The sequence below is a fragment of the Mus pahari genome, chromosome 9 (genome assembly GCF_900095145.1).
Source record: "Mus pahari chromosome 9, PAHARI_EIJ_v1.1, whole genome shotgun sequence".
NCBI classification, from domain to species: Eukaryota; Metazoa; Chordata; class Mammalia; order Rodentia; family Muridae; genus Mus; species Mus pahari.
This window is the reverse complement of record NC_034598.1, coordinates 59,661,130-59,679,515: the sequence shown is the minus strand read 5'-3', so window position 1 is coordinate 59,679,515 and position 18,386 is coordinate 59,661,130. Positions and strand designations below refer to the sequence as shown.

Genomic DNA, 18,386 nt, shown 5'->3' with positions numbered 1-18,386 from the left:
AGGGTTTCTCTGTGTAGCCCTGGCTGTCCTGGAACTCACTCTGTAGACCAGGCTGGCCTTGAACTCAGAAATCTGCCTGCCTCTGCCTCCCAAGTGCTAGGATCAAAGGCGTGCACCACCACTGCCCAGCCAGTTTATTGTCTTTAGCCGTCTCCAGAGGTTACTGTGAAGTCCAGTGAAGCCGTGTGTGGATGAACAGTCTTCAGAGTTAAGGGTGAATCAACACAAATTCATCCTCAACATAATTGGCCGGATGCAGCGCTCACTGCTTAACCTGTAATCACACAGCAGCACAGCTGTGGAGTCACAGTTAGGTGGGAGGCCCTTCAGCAGGAACACAATGCTAAGGACACCCCCTGCAGATGCTTAGGATAGCACATGGCATTAGATGTGACTTGAGTCTGGAAGGAAAATCCCAGGAAATTTTTTTGTTGTTTTACTTTTGTTTACGGCTCTAAACACAGACAGGAGCTAATAGGAGAGCTTGACCCTAGGAAATCAACTTGTGTGTCTTTTGAAAAAGTTGTTAAACAGGGTCTCTGGACCATTTAGTGTGATATACATAGATCTGCATCTACAGGCAGGAGCCTGTTAGAAATGTATATTTGAAAAAAAATGAAAGAAAAGAAATGTATATTTATGGACATCCCTGGCCGATTAAAATAAAAACTCAGAACGTGGGTTTAGCTATTTGTGTCTGCACAAGCTCCCTAGGGTTGTGTTTACGTGTATGTGTGTGTCTGTGTATGTATTCCTGTGTATCTGCTTGTATGTATGTCTGTGTGAGTGTGTGAGTGTGTATGTGTGAGTGTGTATGTACACATGCCTGTGTATCTACTTCTGTGTATGTTTATGTGTGTGAGTATGTGAATGTGTTGTGTGATGTCTCTGTGTATGAGTGTGTGTGTATATGTGTATATGCATTCCCATTTATCTGCTTGTGTGTGTGTCTGTGCGTGTGAGTGTGTGGTGAGTGTGTTGTGTGTATGTCTCTGTGTGTGAATGTGTGGGTGTCCATTATGCATGCCTGTGTATCTACTTGTGTGTATGTCTATGTGTGTGAGTATGTGTGATGTGTGTATGTCTCTGTGTGTGTGTGATGTGTGTATGTCTATGTGTGTATGTGTGATGTGTGTATGTCTCTGTGTGTGAGTGTGAGTGTGTGTGTGTTTGTGTGTGTGTACATGCCCATGTATCTGCTTGTGTGTATATCTGTGTGTGTGAGTGTGTGGTGAATGTGTTGTGTGTATGTCTCTGTGTGTGAATGTGTTTTTGTGTCCATGTATGCATGCCTGTGTATCTGCTTGGATGTATGTCTGTGCATGTGTGTGCATGTGTATGTGAGTGTGCATGTGTGTGTGTGTGTGTGTGTGTGTGTGTGTGTGTGTGTATACATGAAAATGAGCTGCTCCAAGAATGGCCCTTTTCCATCCATGCCCTTCACCAGTCTGACAGATGCTGTTGCCTTTGGTGTTAGTCTTCTACCTCAGTGTGGTTGCGGGAAAGCAGGAATCCTTGGGACATGGCCATTTCTATTCTTCCCAGAATGAAACAGAAAAAGAAAAATGTGTTCCTTTTCAAAAGAAAGAAATCCCAGAGTGGCTTTGAAAGGCAGACAAAAGAAATTATTCCTCCTGCCTGCCATACAGCACTATCTCTACTTGGATATTTAGAAAGGAAGAAGAGCTGAGGAAAGGCCTGGTCCTTAACCATGGAAGTCTGAAGGAATTCACTAGGAGACTGGAAATAAACATGTGTATTGGAGACCTTAATTTATACTGAATTAGTCCATTTACATCACAGGAATTTAATATATTTCTAAAGCTGTTATGGTTGACAAGCCAGATAGGACAATGGCCATACACTGGCCTCGATTCTCTCTTCAAAAAAAACTTTGACAAATGTGGTGTCCTGGCCTCCCAGAGGCCAGAGTCTTGGGGACAGTCCTCATAATGTCACTTCTACCAGAGATATCAGAGTAAAACATTGATCTCCACTATTTGAGAAATTGGTTAGCATGTGTGTGTGCATGCACACACACACACACACACACAAATTCAGAGTTTCAAAGACTGTCTCCTCCTCCCTCACGGTCAAGCACGTAATGCCTTTAATTATTAAACCTTTCTTCTTGTCTTTTATTCTGGAGCTCAAGCTGACAGAACCAGGCCATGGCCTTAGAGGCCACTTGACTCTTGGGTACAATGTAGTCTTAACTCATAGGTATAGATTATACACACGTGTCCTTCTAGAGTGTGAGGTGCAGCAAAGACCGGGTGAGCATTTCTAAAACTACTTGAATTGAGCAATGATGCCATCCCTTACATATCTTCTCTCTCTCTCTCTCTTACATTATATAGTTATATATATGTCTGTATACATATATATGTATATATAGTTACATATCATATATAGCATATTGTATTATATTGTATAATGTATATTAATATATACATATTATATAGTTATGTATTTGTGTATGAATAAATATATATAATATATAATGTTGAATTATATATTGTTATATATTGTATATTATATATTATACATTATATATTATACATTATATGTTGTATATTATATGTTATATGTTACAGGTTATATATTACTGTATGTTGTGCATATATTGTATATTATATGTTATGTGTTGTGTGTTGTGAGTTATATGTTATATATACATACATAAATACATACATGCACACAGTGTTACAGTGTTAACCATTAATTGGACCGAGAAGTCTGTTTCCACCTTCACACCTGTGTCTTAGAGCGAGAATGAAATAGTAGCCATGAGCTATTAGGAGTGATAAGAGTCTACATTACTGTTATCATGGTTCTTCACATTATTTTTAGGGTACGTTGGTGTCTCCTACTCTACTGCTATACTAGGGTGCTGTCTTTAGCCAAAAATAATAGCTGGGAGAAAGCTACTGTCTCCAAGGTACAATATGTTTTAGAATTCAAAAACTGGGTAAATAACACGACACCTAATCTATGCTGATCGAAGCTCAGAGTGTCACACTCAGACTGAATGTGACTGTCACCAACGTGCCACCTCCCCAGCTCAGCGTGTAAGTTAATCATCTTTGCGTTGTGGTGAGCATAACCATAGCATGTGTGGGTGAGCATCTCCCTGTTAATGGAGGTCAGGCGAGCTAGGTTCTCTTCCTTGGCTGCTCTCTGAACGTGCACAGTGCTTAGGACGCTGCCAGCCGAGGAAGGGAAAACCCTGTTGCCACATAAATTCTTCAAAGAACACAGGTGACTAATGGAGTGTGTGACCTGAGTGCTATGCGCTCGGCTCGGAACAGCACTGCCGTGCCCACTAGTCTATGTCAAAGTAGAAAGAATGATACTTCTGTCTTCACGCCTTCTGGGGAGAAGTCGGAAACAGTGAGCAACCTAATTTTTGGACTGGAATTCAGATCGTATTTGTTAGCACAGCGAAGCAATTCAGTTGATACCAAAGGAGACATCCAGCAGGCTTTGACCATGGGGAGTCCTGAGAGACAGACAAGACAGATAGCACTCTGATTGGCTGCCTGATTTTGCCTCAAAAAAACTCTTCTTGGCCTGTGGTTGTGTCAGAAATGGCCCATGTGTGAATAGCTGGCTCTCACACAAGCATTTTACTTCATTTCTGTCATTGCTTTGCCTCCAGTGAGATTTCTAGGAGTAACTGGAGGGCTTCCACTAGTAGGTAGCTTATCATGTTTAACTGGCTAACATAATCACAGAGGGTTTTTTGTTTGTTTGTTTCAGAACAGCTCAAAGCAGGCAGGAAGAAACTCCACTTTCCAAAAGGAGGCAGATGTGTCCCCAGGACCTCAGGTTGGTAGCTGTGAACGTAGGCATGCCCACAGTGACTGGTGCTCCCTTCTGGAGGGTCACACCCTCCCTATGTAGCTTTCAAAGGCCTGGGACAGCACAGTGTCACCAAGGCTGCCCTGCCTGGGGCGCCCATTGTCTCCTCCAACACTCCCAGTGGCAGCCAGTCTGGCCTCATAGCCGCAGCTGCAGCTGCCAGTAGCTTAATGTCCCCACAGCTGCCACGACACCATCCACAGCTGTAACCACTCAGCAAATGAGTTGAGCTATTCCCTTGGGTAAGGCAGTGGCCCAGGTGCCCTGGAGTCAGCGATCACTTTGGGACCCAGAAAACCTTCCTGTGGTACTTTCTTCACTTGGCGAGCCTAGATCAGAGAGAGAGCCGGGCTATAGGAGACTCCATCTTTATGAGCCGAGTGATACTGAATGAGCTGGCTTTGCAAGCAAACCTCTTTCCTCTGGGCATGGAGAATACTCACAGAATAAAAATGTAGCGTCAGTATAAAGCGGTGCCATGTGTAGATGTTTAACCACTGCCTCCAACAGAGAGTCAGCATCAGGCTATCCCAGCATGCCTCAGCACCATGGCATTTGGGGAGGGAATGCTTCCGGTGGGAGCGTTTCCCCGTGTATTGTAACATATTGCCCATCATCTCTGTTCACTGTGATCTTGGTTGAGAACTACAGTATAAAAACTAACACAATAGTTTCTGCTATTATCATTACCGACAACAGTTAGGAAATAGCACAGCTCAAGTATGTCTACATCACTGACAGTTCAACTTCTTCCTGCAAGGGAGAAAAGTATATGTAGTCCAGAAAACCGGAGAGCCGAGCTTACCCTTACAATGATCCTTTCAGAGATGTGGGCGGCCAACAGGTAGAACTGGTCTTGGTTAGCGGCGTACAATCCGACCACCAACATGAAGTATCTAGTTTGGAAACAACAGACTGATGGGGGCACATCAAAGAACGGAGATGCAATTTGTGCAATGAAGTAGCATCGGGCATTTCATTAATAGTGAGCTCAGCCAGATGGGTTCACTTACATACAGACTGCCTTCCCTTCCTATCTCAGTGGCGCCTCAGTGAACTGGAAGGACAAATTGGCTGACTCGCTACTGTCCCAGGTTTGTCTGTGTGTCTGCTCCCTGGGGAGAGCTTTGAGTGCTGGACTCAGCCCACCTATGTGGCTCACCCAGGCCTCACCGTGGAGCATCACTAAAGCGTTGTTGACACAGGACAAAGTCACCAGGGTTCCTGTGTCCACAATCATATAAGCCACAGGTCCTGGGCCTTAAGGGAGGGAGACTTAGAGGATATGCCCATCATATTGGTTCCATCCCACCCTTACCTGCTCCAGGTATCCTCCATTCTCAAGGCCCTCAGGCCTTGACTAAGATAGCCGAAGACTTGGGCCTCCCTCTAGCCCTCCCAAAGCAAACCTCACTGCAGGTACTTAAGTATCTCCTCACACAGACTGTCAGTGAGACAATCTTAAGGCTATGGTTATTGTTATTGGTTTAATGGATAATCTTAATGGTTATCCCTTGGAAGTCAAGACAGAAGCTCCCCATGACATTTATCCTCGCTTATCTTCCCAGGGCTGGAGACATGGTGGCTCATGGGTTAAGAACCCTTGATCTTAACAGAGGAACAAGCTTCAGTTCCCAGCATCCACATAATGGTTTACCAGCATCCATATCTACAGTTTCAGGGAGACCAACGCCCTCTTCTGACCACCATGAGCAGTAGGCAGGCATGTGGTACACATAGATACATGCAGGAAAATCAGTCATAGCCATAAAGTAAATGTTAGGGTCTGGGGGCAGGGGTGGTGCAGAGAAAACATTTTCCAGGCCGTACCTCCTTGCTCTTTGTAGACTAACCCTAGCACTCAGGAGGCAGAGGTAGGCAGATCTCTGAGTTCGAGGCCAACCTGGTCTACAGGGTGACAGCCAGGGCTGCACAGAAAAACCCTGTCTCAAAAACTAAACCAAAACAAAACAAAACAAACACAAAAGGATCCAAGAGAAGCCAGGAGGCGTCCACACCCAGATTTGGCTGTGAATCTCAGGTAGGGGAACAGAAGTTTTTCTCTTGGGCACCGGGGCTTTGAGGGTGGTGACAGGGCTTTACCCAGAGCACGGCAGCTCCTGTGGCTGGGATCCTAACTCCTGAGCCACACTAGACCCCCTCACATTGCCACTCCAGTTTCTAGACAATGTGGATGCTCCTTTTGAACTAAATCAAATCACTGTTAATAATGATTGCATCCGTCGTCATTAACTCCCACGGAGGACTCAGAGGGGTTATACAGGGGGCTAAGCAGTCCACCTCCATTGAGATCCCCTCAAAATGTACTGGAGCAAGTATTGCTCTCCCACCCGCTTGACAGCACAGGAAATGAATTATAGATGAGACCAGGAGCACTCGAGGCGGTGCGGCCATAGACAGAAATTAATTTCAGATGGCTTAAGTTTCACACCCAAGGTCACTGAGCTATGGACTAACAGTATCATGTCTAAACTCAGTCCCGCTCAACACCAAAGCGGATGTCCTGAGACCAGTGGCTTTCAACTTTGAGCCTGTGACAGAACCACCCAGAGGTAAACTACAGCCGACTGAGCTCACTTGCCAACACCTGAGTCACCAGATCCTAGTGAGGCTTGACAACTGGTATTTCCAACTGTGCCCAGGTAACGGCCATCTCTGCTGGTCCTGGGACAGGCCTCTCAAGGAGACAGGTGTACGTCGTTAAGGCTTGCCCTTGTCGGTTCTTCTTCCTTTCCTTTTATTTTATTTTTTTCCCTCCCTTCTCCTGTTGGTTTTGGAGATAAGGTGTCACTGCGTAGCTCTGGTTAGCCTTGAACTCAAAGATCCTCCTGCCTCTGACTCCCAGGTGTGGGGATTGCAGGTGTATGCCAGTCTGCCTGGCTTTTCTCTTCTGTTAAAAAAAAAAAGGGGGGGTGGGGTTTCAGGACTAGCACACCGATTTGTTAAGTGCAGTCGGAACCAAGAGCAATGAGCAGAACCCATGGACACCCATCTAGAGAAGCACGGAGGGAATTTGAGCATTGCTGAGAGTGAGGACCAGAGAGATCTGGGCAAATGAGATACATTAATAAACCAAGTCGGAGAAGGGAGGAGTTCCCCGAAGCTGGCTGACTGTGCTGGCTGGGTGGCCCGAAGGATCACAGGGGCACTGAAGGCCACGTCCTGGCTAGGTCACGTGTGCGGTCATTCTCATTCAAGTGCCCCAGGTACCTCTGATCGGGATTCGGCTTTCCCTTCTTTCTCATGTTGTTTGCTGTGGTTTCACTAAAGTGCAATCGTCCCAGGGTCACTTTGGTAACCTGGTCAGTCAGGAGGTCGATTCTAAAACAAACGGAAGTACCGAGAGACATAAGAGAACGCAGCGCTTGACCACAGCTAAGCCGCTGAGACACCCCCCCCCCCCATGTTTGGTCCCCTACTATCATCACACTACAGAGGAGGTTTATCCTAGTTTATATCCTAGGGTTTGTTACTTAGGGCTCCACCGCATGGGTAGGAGTGTCCACCAAGGAAGGTCACAGAAGAGAACAACTTGAGAGTAGAAGCAAGGCTTCAGGTTTCGACCCAAGGTCCACGAACTCAGCATGTCCCAAATGGTTTCTGTCGCCTCCACAGCGGGAGGGAGGAAAGAAACTCTGATGGGCTCTGCACTGTTGCTATAGCACCCCGCTCCTCACAAACCACTTTTCTTCCTGAACACTCTGGCTTTTTCTTCACGTAGGTGACCTCCCATAGCCTATCCCCAGGAAACAGCACCCTTCCGTGAAAAGCCGCGTAGCCTGCCCAAGCAAGGGAGAGCCCCATGAGCCAGGTCACATGCTTGCTCGAGTACCTGGACTCCACAGCAGTTTGTGTGAGTGGCTCTGTCAAGGCTGAAGGACATCCTGCCCCAAATGGGCTCAGCTGCAGTTAGCCTAAGCTTCCTCATCTGTATCCTGGCCAAATAAGCCAAGACACATCTCACGCCATTCTAGAGTGAGAACCCTGACTCTACTTCACTACTGCTCTGAGTATTACTACGAGCGTCTGCTTTCAGCCCGGCGTCTGTCAAGGTAACCATAAAATACACGGAGAAATGAGCTGTTTGCGTGCAGAGAAAGGAAACCTCGAAGTCGACTCAACCAAGATGGCGCTAATCTGAATTAAAAATTAAACTATTTAGCCATGTTCTGTCTCAAGGAATCAAGTTGTTAGTAAGGCCATCCGTTATCAAAGCACCTAAGAAGAGTGGTAAATTTCCAGGTGGACCTTTTCAGAACAGTTTCTTGCAAGGGCCTCGAAGCGGTTTTTTGTTTGTTGGTTGGTTGTTTTTTTTTTTTTTAATTGATAAACAGGTGTTTATAATACTGGTATCCTGTATACATGGAGGGACCCATGGCTCCAGCTGCCTATGTAGCAGAGGATGGCTTATATGACATCAATGGGAGGGGAGGCCCTTGGTCCTATGGCTGTTTGATGCCCCGGCATAGAGGGATGGCAGGAATGGGTGAGTGGGTGGAAGAGCACCCTCATAGAGGAAAAGGGGAGGGAGGATGGGATGGAGGCTTGTGTGGGGGGGGGTAACCAGGAAAGGGGATATCTCTCAAAATGTAAATGAGTAAAGTGATTGATAAAAAATGCTAATTAAGTAGCAAAAAGAAAAAGAAATGATATCACCCTTCCTCCCTAAACTCCCCGATGACACCCAGAAAAGGACACCTTACTTAACAGGGTCAAAGGGCTTCCTGCTTCTATCTGCTTGGGACTGCTCAATAGCAACCATTTGGTTGGTGGCTTCCACCTATATGGGAAAACAAAACAAAACAAAAGTAAAACAATTACTTAATAGATTAATTAACATACTAAAATAATGTCCATTAGTAGAAACTGTTCAGATGTTTGAAACCAGGAAGGTCTGAATTCTGAAAACGCCATATTAGACTAGACAATGGGCACTGTCTATCAGCAGTGTGCCGCTGCTGCTTAAAGAGAGAGATACTTGTTGGAGGGGGACGGGTCTTGTCTGCAGAAGTAAATGATGAAATACAGAGTGTGCTATTAAAAGACCAAAATGTCAGAAGCAAGAATGAAGATAAAAAATAAACTAACCAAGACCAAGACAACTCAAAGAATCCATTCATTCATTCACTATTTAGTGAGCACCTATTATGTGCCAGGTACTGCTGTAGGCATTCATATAAATGAACAAAGAAGAACCGTGATAAAATTGGAAATAGACAAGACCAATGCACTTGGATATACATGTGGAAATACAGCAAATTCCATTAGTATGTACAATTAATACATACTGATGGGCATAACTTTTAAGTGAATAAAAATCACTAGGCCTCGTGGTATAGGCCTGGAATGGTAGATACTTGGGAAGCTGAGGCAGGTGGATCATCTAGTTCATGCTTGCCCGGGCAACAAGTGAATACAGGAACAGCATGGGCAATTTCATGAGATCGCATCTCAGCAAAAAAAGCAAAAAGAAGTCTGGGGTAGAGCCCAGAGTTAGTGTTTGCCTAGTTATGCATGAAGTCATCAATTTGATCCTGGCTAGCATATATATACATGTGAGTGCAAATACACACACATACACTAACATACAAACACATACATACACTTACACACACACTAACACAAAAACACACATACAAACACACTAACACACACAATACACACACATACACTAACATACAAACACGCATACACTTACACACACTAACACAAACACACACATACACTAACACACTAATACACAAATACACATACATACACAAACATACATACACTAACACAAACACATACTAACACACACACTAACACACAAACACAAATACACCAACATACACTAATACACAAACACACATTCAAACACACACTAACACATAAACACACATATACTACTACACACACACTAACACAAACACACACACATATACAAACATACGCTAACACACACTAACACATACACAAACACATACTAACACACACAAACACACACTAACACACAGACACTAACACACAAACACACATATACACTAACACACACACTAACACACTCCTGGCAGAACTTAAGTTCTAATATGAAGAAATGATGACTTGGCACATAAGTAATACGTAGTAATAAGTAAGATAAATAAGTAATCCTACAACTGCTACACACCCTATTCTGTGAACAGTGCAAGCGAAGTGCTCTGAGATACAGCACATGGGCATTCACACTGGAACAATTTTTCTAAAAAGCTGCTGAACCTCAGCTAGGAACCGGCGCCATCTCCTCTCCACGCATTTATATTAGGCACCAACATTTTCACAGTGGACACATCGTCTCCACAATCAGAGAGATGTTTGGCTGTCGTTACTTCTTTGCTTGTTGTTTGTATTTAATTATTGCTGCTGATTCATTTTAAGAGTTCACTTGGGAACAAAAGTGAGTGGTAGATACAGCATCCCGCTACATTTTAGAAGACAGCACACCTAAGACCAGCTTCACCATTAGGACGAGATATGTATGTAATGGCCATCGCTTCTCAACAGGAGCCGGATAGGAGAAAATAGTTTGATATGCTTTTGACTGCTCTCCAGCCATGCTATGTGCATCTTAGAATGGACTCAGCAGAACTTTGACAACTGCCAGAAGTGGGGTGTCACAGCCAGACTAACCAAGTTGCAGATGCGCGACCCAAATAAATGATTGCTGCTATCTTTAAGTCGCTAATGCTTGACATAAAGATTTTGTAGCTCGGACAAAGCAACTTTGCCATTACTATCCTAGGTGAATTATGTAACACCACTGGGCCTCAGTTCCCCTGTGTTAAACTATACAAGTGGGGTGCTGCGTAAGTAATGGTTCCTTAGCTTTTGAAGTTAGAGAACTCCTTGAGAACTGGGTTGAGACTGAAGCCACTCCCTGTGCTCATCCACCGGCATCAAAACTAAAATGGCTGCAAGCAAATGCGCTAAGGCGAAAATAGTGCCCACTTTAGGGCTCACACCTGAGGAGGGGGCAGATTCTACTTCCTGTCTTGAGTCTTTCTCCACCGCGATGTTGGACGCACAAGCCACCTCACTGAGAAGTGCTCACAGAGAAGACCTGATACCTCCCAGCCGTAATCCCATTTAAGCACCAGGTGACAGGACACCCAAATGTGACTGGTACCTCACAGAAGCAGCACAGTGGCCTTCTCTGGCTGACAGCAGACAAGAGATGTGTTGTCACGGCCACATCTGACAAGGGCAGAATTGTGCTCTGAATAAATTACTACTGTTATTAATTTATTAAAATCTCTAAGGTTGTGGTTAGGGATATGGAGTAATAGATAACTAGAACACTTAAGAAATACTGATTAGGGGCTGGAGAGATGGCTCAGTGATTAAGAGCACTAACTGCTCTTCCAGAGGTCCTGATTCCCAGCAACCACATGGTGGCTCACAACCATCTGTAACGGGATCTGGTGCCCTCTTCTGGTGTGTCTGAAGACAGCTACAGTGTACTCATACACATAAAATAAATAAATAGTGCTAAGAAAGAAAGAAAGAAAGAAAGAAAAGAAGGAAGGAAGGAAGGAAGGAAGGAAAACTGATTAAGGTAAATTGAATGAACAAAAGGCCTACCTTAATTCCAAAAGCTTTCAAGTAAAACATTTCTATTGGCTTTGGGCCCACTTGGGTCTTAACAAACTTCGGACTTCCCCAAACTTGGATGTGGACGGTTATCTGGAAATGGTTCTTCTTTTGACAAACAAAAGCTTCATCTACTGGCGAGAAAGTGAACCCTTTGTCTGTCACAACCTGATAGCCCACTTCAGGCCTGAAAGGAGAGGAATCAAGAAACCAGTTGCACAGTATTTCCCTTTGTCGTCGATAATATCAATAGCACAAGCGCTCCAAGAAAGCCCATTGTGCCAAGTGCCCTTAGCGACATTTATTCAACTGACTTCCGGCATTTTTACTGCAGAAATGAAAATGATATTTCGAAGCACACTGGCCCTCTTATTTCCTGACAAGGAAGCAGTATGAATTCTGTGGAATGGAAGCATTGTTTCTCTGGACTCTGTCCCCTTTAATCTGACTCTAAACCATGCACTCGAAACGAGGTGCTGGAAGCTGAGAAGACACCACATCGCTTAGAATTATCTGGAGAACAATTCATCTCCTCCCTTTAAAAAGAAGCTTCTAAATTTCACAGGAGCCTCAGCTACTCAGGTGAAAGAATGTTCAGCCCTCTGATTGTAAAAAAAAAAAAAAAAAAAAAAAAAAAAAAAAAAAAAAAAAAAAAGCAGGCTGGTCAGAACTGCCCAGAACAACCCTAAAGCAAATTAACCAGAGCCAGTCATTGTACGGATTGGAAACATTCTCCTTCCTAAAATATTATTTTTTCCCTTAGATCTTTCTAGTTTGATAACAGCACTGAATACCTACCACAGGATTTCTTTTGCATAAAGGGCTGGGGTGGTGACAGGGTGGGTAGTCGGGATTTTGCTTTATGTAGTAGTTCCAATAGTAATGCTGTGACTATAACGTGATTAATAAAAGTACTTTTAAGTGTTAATGAAAGGGGGCTCTGAAGAGCCACCTCAGCATCCCAGAGTGCACTGCTCTTCCAGGAGATCTGAGTTCAGTCCCCAGTACCGACTTTGGGCAGCTCACACCTGCCTGGAACTCCAGTTCCAGAATTCAAACCCCTTTCTCTTTCAAAGTATGTCTGTGCACATACCCACATACAGACATATGATTAACAAAAACATTAGTAAAATGGACACATTAGATGCTAACATCATTAAGTAGACACAGAAGTGTGAATGTTGAAAACGTCCTTGGTGAGCTTTTCCTGTACATGTTGCTAACGTGGAACATGATCTTTAGTTCCTCGAGGCTCCTAAGAAAGGACTTTTCGTTTACGAAAGCAGTTTCTTCTCAGAGGCACGAGTGAGAGGAAGTGGGTACCCACTGGTCTCTTGTGAGGCTCCCTGCCTCTGAGGCCTCAGCCAGGGTGGCTGCTGCTATCACAAAAGCACAGAACTTGGACATTTTGCTCTAATCCCTAAAGCAGAAACCATGAATGGGTCTCTTGGAAAAGGAATGTCCGTGTTCTTTGTAAGTTGAGTACCTGCCAATGAATCAGGTCCCTGCGTCATGAATACCTTCCAATCACCAATCAAAGGCCTGGCCAATGCAGTGATCACCAGCCACAAGGGAAAACCCATTGAACAAAGACTTTGACAAAGACTATGTGCCTTCTGCTGTCTAGGGACTTGACAGTGACTCTGGTTTAATAGTGACTCTGGTTTCCACAGTCAGTCTGCTAAGGTACTTCTTGTGGTGTGGCTCAGAACCTGACACAGGGGTCATATAACTGAATGGGCAAAATCTAGGTGACAAAAAAAAAATTGGTAGCAGTAAAAGGTTAATGGATACATAGTGGCCAGAAGTTAATTAAAATCAAATGGGCAATGAATCTATAGTGTTTCTGACTGCGTTTGTGCATGCCATGTCGTCTTATAAGGGTATCTCTGTACCCTTAGTTCTGAACATGTATTGTAGTATGCACACCATCATACCACACAAGGCCAATGATGGCTACCTGAAACACAACTCACATCCCAAACTGTTGTATGTCATGAATTGCAGCATTTCTACCATCTGTACAAACTCTTTCGTTCTTCAGGAAAATAAAAATTTGATGACAGAAAATAAATTTTTAATATTTTTCGATCATAATTACTCAGGATATAGAGATCAAACAAGTAAGTTTATCTTTGAGTTGGATTGGGTTTTAATATTTGATTTTAAAAATTGCTATTTGAAAAAAGAAAAGAAAAGAAAATTGCTATTTGAGTTTCAACTAGAGTTTCAATTTTTACAAAATCTTAAATGAATTTTGGCTTAGTGTTTGGATACAATTGCCAATATTTTCTGAAAGGGCTTTAAATATACCTTTCATAGTTTTATTATATATGTGTGAGTCAATGTTCTCAGAATTAACAATAACAAAACCAAGAACATCTATCAACTCTGGAAAACATTGAAGTTATTCCATGTCTTACAGTATCAAATATTGAGCCAAGATTTAATTATCTAAGTAAAAATTAACAAGCACACCCATCTTGTTAGTGTACAGATTTATTTCTCTTTTGTAAATGGTGAGATTATATTTATAGCAAAGAATTGTTGTTCGAATGTTTTGTGTACCTTTCATATGTGTGTGTGTGTGTGTGTGTGTATGTGTGTGTGTGTTGTGTGTAAACCTTAGGGTCATTTAACAATTGCTCAGGCAAAAGGGTTGTGAGGATAAAATGTTTGAGAAACCCAAGGCTAAAGGCTGGATGGATAAAGTTACACTGACTTACTATGGATGATAATAACTGTCTTGGTGAAAAAGGAAGATGTTTACAATGTTTCATACTTCTCTGTCAAAAACCCTGAGAGTAGAGGCCTTGCAGCCAGATATGAGCATCTAGCATCCGACTGAGTTGTAGACCAGCTGTACGCAGAAAGGGGAGGACGAATAAAAGTTGAACAGGATTGTCCTGACCTGTGACAATCTCCAACTAAAAATTCACTCTATTCGCTAGACCAAGGCAACCCTTCTTGTGACATCAAGAAGACATGAAGCCAACTCGCTTTGCAGACTCTCTTCTGTCATATATGCTTAGAACATTCAGGAAAGGGAGGGGTAGTAAGTGTTAATCCCTAACTTCATTGCTTTGTGGTAATCTAAGGGAACAACATTTTTTTTGTAACAAATTAAACATATTTACCTATAAACAAATAAATGATTTTCTATCTCAGTGATTTGAATAGTCAAATCAAGAGAGCTTGAATTATCATCTCTGCAAATGTTGCTTTTCTGTTTGTTTAGAAAAAGTGAATGTTGGCTAAGTGTTGAAAATAAATGTGCCTCTGTGCCTTTGAGTTGACACTGTCTGTGTCCTCCTTTTTTCCAGGTCAGTGGAGCACAGACAGGCTGTAGAAATAGACAGGTGTGTGTGCGCACGTGTGTGTGTGTGTGTGTGTGTGTGTGTGTGTGTGTGTGTCCCTGTGTGGGCCTGTGTATGTGCCTCTGTGTGTGTGTGTGCCTGTGTGTGTGTGCCTGTGTGTGTATGCCTGTATATGTGTGTGTGTCTGTGTTTGTGCCTGTGTGTGTGCCTGTGTGTGTGTGTATGCCTGTGTGTGTGTATGCCTGTATGTGTGTGTGTCTGTGTTTGTGCCTCTGTGTGTGTGCCTGTGTGTATGCTTGTGTGTATTCACGGCTATGTATGTGTGTGTGTGTATATGCCTGTGTATGTATGCCTGTATGTGTGTGTGTGTGTTTGTGCCTGTGTTTGTGCTTGTGTGTATTCACACCTCTGTGTGTGTGCTTGTGTGTGTGTGTGTATGCCTGTGTGTGTATATGCCTGTATGTGTGTGTGTGTGCCTGTGTGTTTGTGCCTGTGTGTATTCACGCCTCTGTGTGTGTGTGTATGTGTGTGCCTGTGTGTGGTCTGTCTGTGACTGCAGGCTCCAGAGCACCAGCAGAAGTAGAGGTCATATGGTTTTCTCCTGCCATCTTGTGGGTCCCAGGCATGGAACTCAGAACCACACACGGATGCTTCTAGGCACTAAACGTCACAGGAACATGTTTTAAAAGACTCTTCTGCTGAGAGAGAGAGAGAGAGAGAGAGAGAGAGAGAGAGAGAGAGAGAGAGAGAGAGAGAGAGAGAGGACTCTCACCTTTTAAAGTTTGCTAGCTCAGATGCATGGAGATAGGAAGGTCTTTTACTAAAACACACACTTAGCATGTGACAGTTGCATGCTTCAGACAGAACATGACATGTTCTCCGTCAGATAATCAGGGGAAGGCTGGCTCAGAAGCAAGGACTAGAAGTTACCTTTTGTTTTCTAATCGCACATAGAGCCAGGCACAGCTGTGACATGTCAATGAAATTAGCTCCTTTTGCCCCCTAATACACTCAACTCCCCAAACCCTTAGACTCCTTAGGCTTGACTTCAAGAAAAGCTTTTCTTCCCATAGCCTCCCCAGGATAACTGTCCTGGAGATAAGCTTTACTGTATTTCAACTTAGAAGATGCCGAAAAGACCCTCAAAGGCTCTGTCTGACATTTCTCACCTCATGGTGCGTTTATTACTTGGAAACTGGACTCTTAGTCAGAACCTGACATCTCGGCATAGATGTTAGAAGTAGGCACAGGTCACCAATTTAATGTGCCCACTGGAGAGTTCTGGGTATCACACATTTACTGCAGAGCGAGGTGTTAGTTATTTCCTCGTGTTTCCTTTTTGCCTCCGATTTTATTTTTAACATTTATTCTGGGAGTGATGCACATGTGGACGTCAGAGAACAACTTATAGGGCTTAGTTATCTCCCCTCATACAGGTACCATGGATCAAACTCAGGTCAACAAACTTGACAGCAAGCACCCTTACCTACTGAGCCATCTGGCCAGCCCCCATACCCACACATGCACTTCTTCTTCTAACTGGGTGTGTAATCCTAGGAAAAGCTCCTCTCCCTCCAACATGGGTAAATTATAGTGAGCTGTAATTACAAGCCTGGGTTCTTGAAAGCCAGGAGCCTTTGTCCTACCGATTCTTTATTTAAGATACAAAATATAAAGGGACGGGACAGAGACTTTCTCAAAGGCTCAGCTGGTTTGATCAGGGCTGGCACCTAAGCCCAAATACTTGAATTCAGTCCTAAAATACAACACTCCCTCCACATGTGACACCAAGTCCCCAGTCCATCCCAAGGCACTGCTAAAGACCACTTACAGTTTTTCGTAATGGCTGTTTAACAAGCTATGCCAAGGAACACTTTGGTACGGCTGCCACTTCAGAGCAGGAGAGCACTGGTCCACAGGCATCCCGTTACGTCCCTCTCTGTCATGGTCCTGCACTTCGATGCTCTGAGTCCTAGTTGTCACTGGGAAAACAAACAGGGGAGTTAGATTACCCTTACCAGGCTGGTCCTCTATGACTCACAGAGAGCTGTGTGTGAAGCTGAATGACTAAGGGAGCTATGAGTGCTGGAGATAAGAGGTGCGTAGCTGACCTGGATCCATACCCTCTAGTAAGGATATGTTAATGTCAGTGACCTCTAGAAAGGTGACTGGACACCTGTGTCATCATAGCTTCTCAATACTTCCTGCACATCTGGTCCTAATGAAGTCTCGGCCCAACCCCCGGAGGGTAGCTACCCAGGTTCAGCATTGAGTACTTGCTTACATCCAGAGCAGCCATATGACCTAGTCTTGTGCAAGCACGGAAGATCTCAGTACTTTGGGTAACGAAGTGACCAAGGTGCTTTCTCTTTCCCATGGGGTTTGAACCTATGAGATACATTCTCAAGAGGACCAGGCAGCAATGGGAACAAGAGAGAAAGCCCATCTAGTGGATGTCCACACTGAGTAGGTGAGGACAGCAACGCTGACATCTTGTCCTGATGTCACTTGTTTCTGGCTCCAATTCTAAACTTCTGTTTCATGCGAGCCAACAGACCCGGTTGGTTTTATGTATGTTTGTTTGTCTGTTTGTTAGTTTTAGGCAATTTGGTGATGTTGATTTTCAGTTTTAGTAATTTCAGTCAACCCCCAATTTGGTACACATCTTTGTGGCACCAAGAGTCTGTGGCTCCCAAAGATGTCAAAGATGCACACTGGAGGAAAATGTAGACTTCAAACTGGTGCTAGAAAAGCTCAGTATCTGCGTGTAGAGGAATGAAACTAGATCCTTATTTCTCACCCCATACAAAAATCAGCTCCAACGGATCAAAGACCTTACACTCTACAACTGCTAGAGGGAAACCACAGTCCTAGATACGGACTTTCTGGATAGGACTCCAGCAGCTCAGAAAGGGTCAGCGATCAACAGTGGGACCTCATGGACTGAAGAGGCTTCTGAATAGCAAAGGAAGGGATTTGTGTGAAGAGAGAACCTCACAGAACATTAGAAAATCTGTGCTAGATATACATCTGACTGAGAGTTATTACCCAGGACGCACACAGAACCCACAAAACCAAACAAGAAAACGAACAACTCAACTTAGAAATTGATCTAGGAAACAGACCGGGGAATCTGCAAAAGAAGAAATACAAGTGGCCGATAAATACCTTCTAAAATGTGTGTTGACTCTAAGTGTTCTGCTTGGACTTGTGTGTGTGTGTCATGTGTGCCTTTTGTGCACACGAGGTCAGAAGAGGGCATGAGATTCCCTGGAATGGGAGTTACAGATGGTTGTGAGCCATATGTGAGTCCGGGTCCTCTATAAGAGCAACATGTGCTCTTAACTCCTAAGCCATCTCTCCAAATAAATGTTTTATTTATTTATTTATTTATTTATTTATTTATTTATTTATTTATTTATTTATTGAGACAGGGTTTCTCTGTGTAGCCCTGGCTGTCCTGAACTCATTCTGTAGACCAGGCTGACCTCAAACTCAGACATCTGCCTGCCTCTGCCTCCCAAGTGCTGGGATTAAAGGTGTGTGTGTGTGTGTGTGTGTGTGTGTGTGTGTGTG

General features: G+C 43.8%; 1 protein-coding gene across 1 annotated transcript in view; it reads right to left on the bottom strand.

The window, feature by feature from the left end:
• Positions 1-18,386, bottom strand: part of Myrfl (myelin regulatory factor like) — a 119,404-nt gene that overhangs the window by 48,724 nt on the left and 52,294 nt on the right. Inside the window, exons 6-10 of the mRNA XM_021205470.1 lie at positions 16,642-16,792; positions 11,485-11,680; positions 8,589-8,665; positions 7,096-7,206; positions 4,670-4,760 (exon numbers count right to left, since the gene is read on the bottom strand). Coding sequence (XP_021061129.1) covers positions 4,670-4,760; positions 7,096-7,206; positions 8,589-8,665; positions 11,485-11,680; positions 16,642-16,792 — 626 coding nt within the window. The remainder of the gene's footprint in view (positions 1-4,669; positions 4,761-7,095; positions 7,207-8,588; positions 8,666-11,484; positions 11,681-16,641; positions 16,793-18,386) is intronic.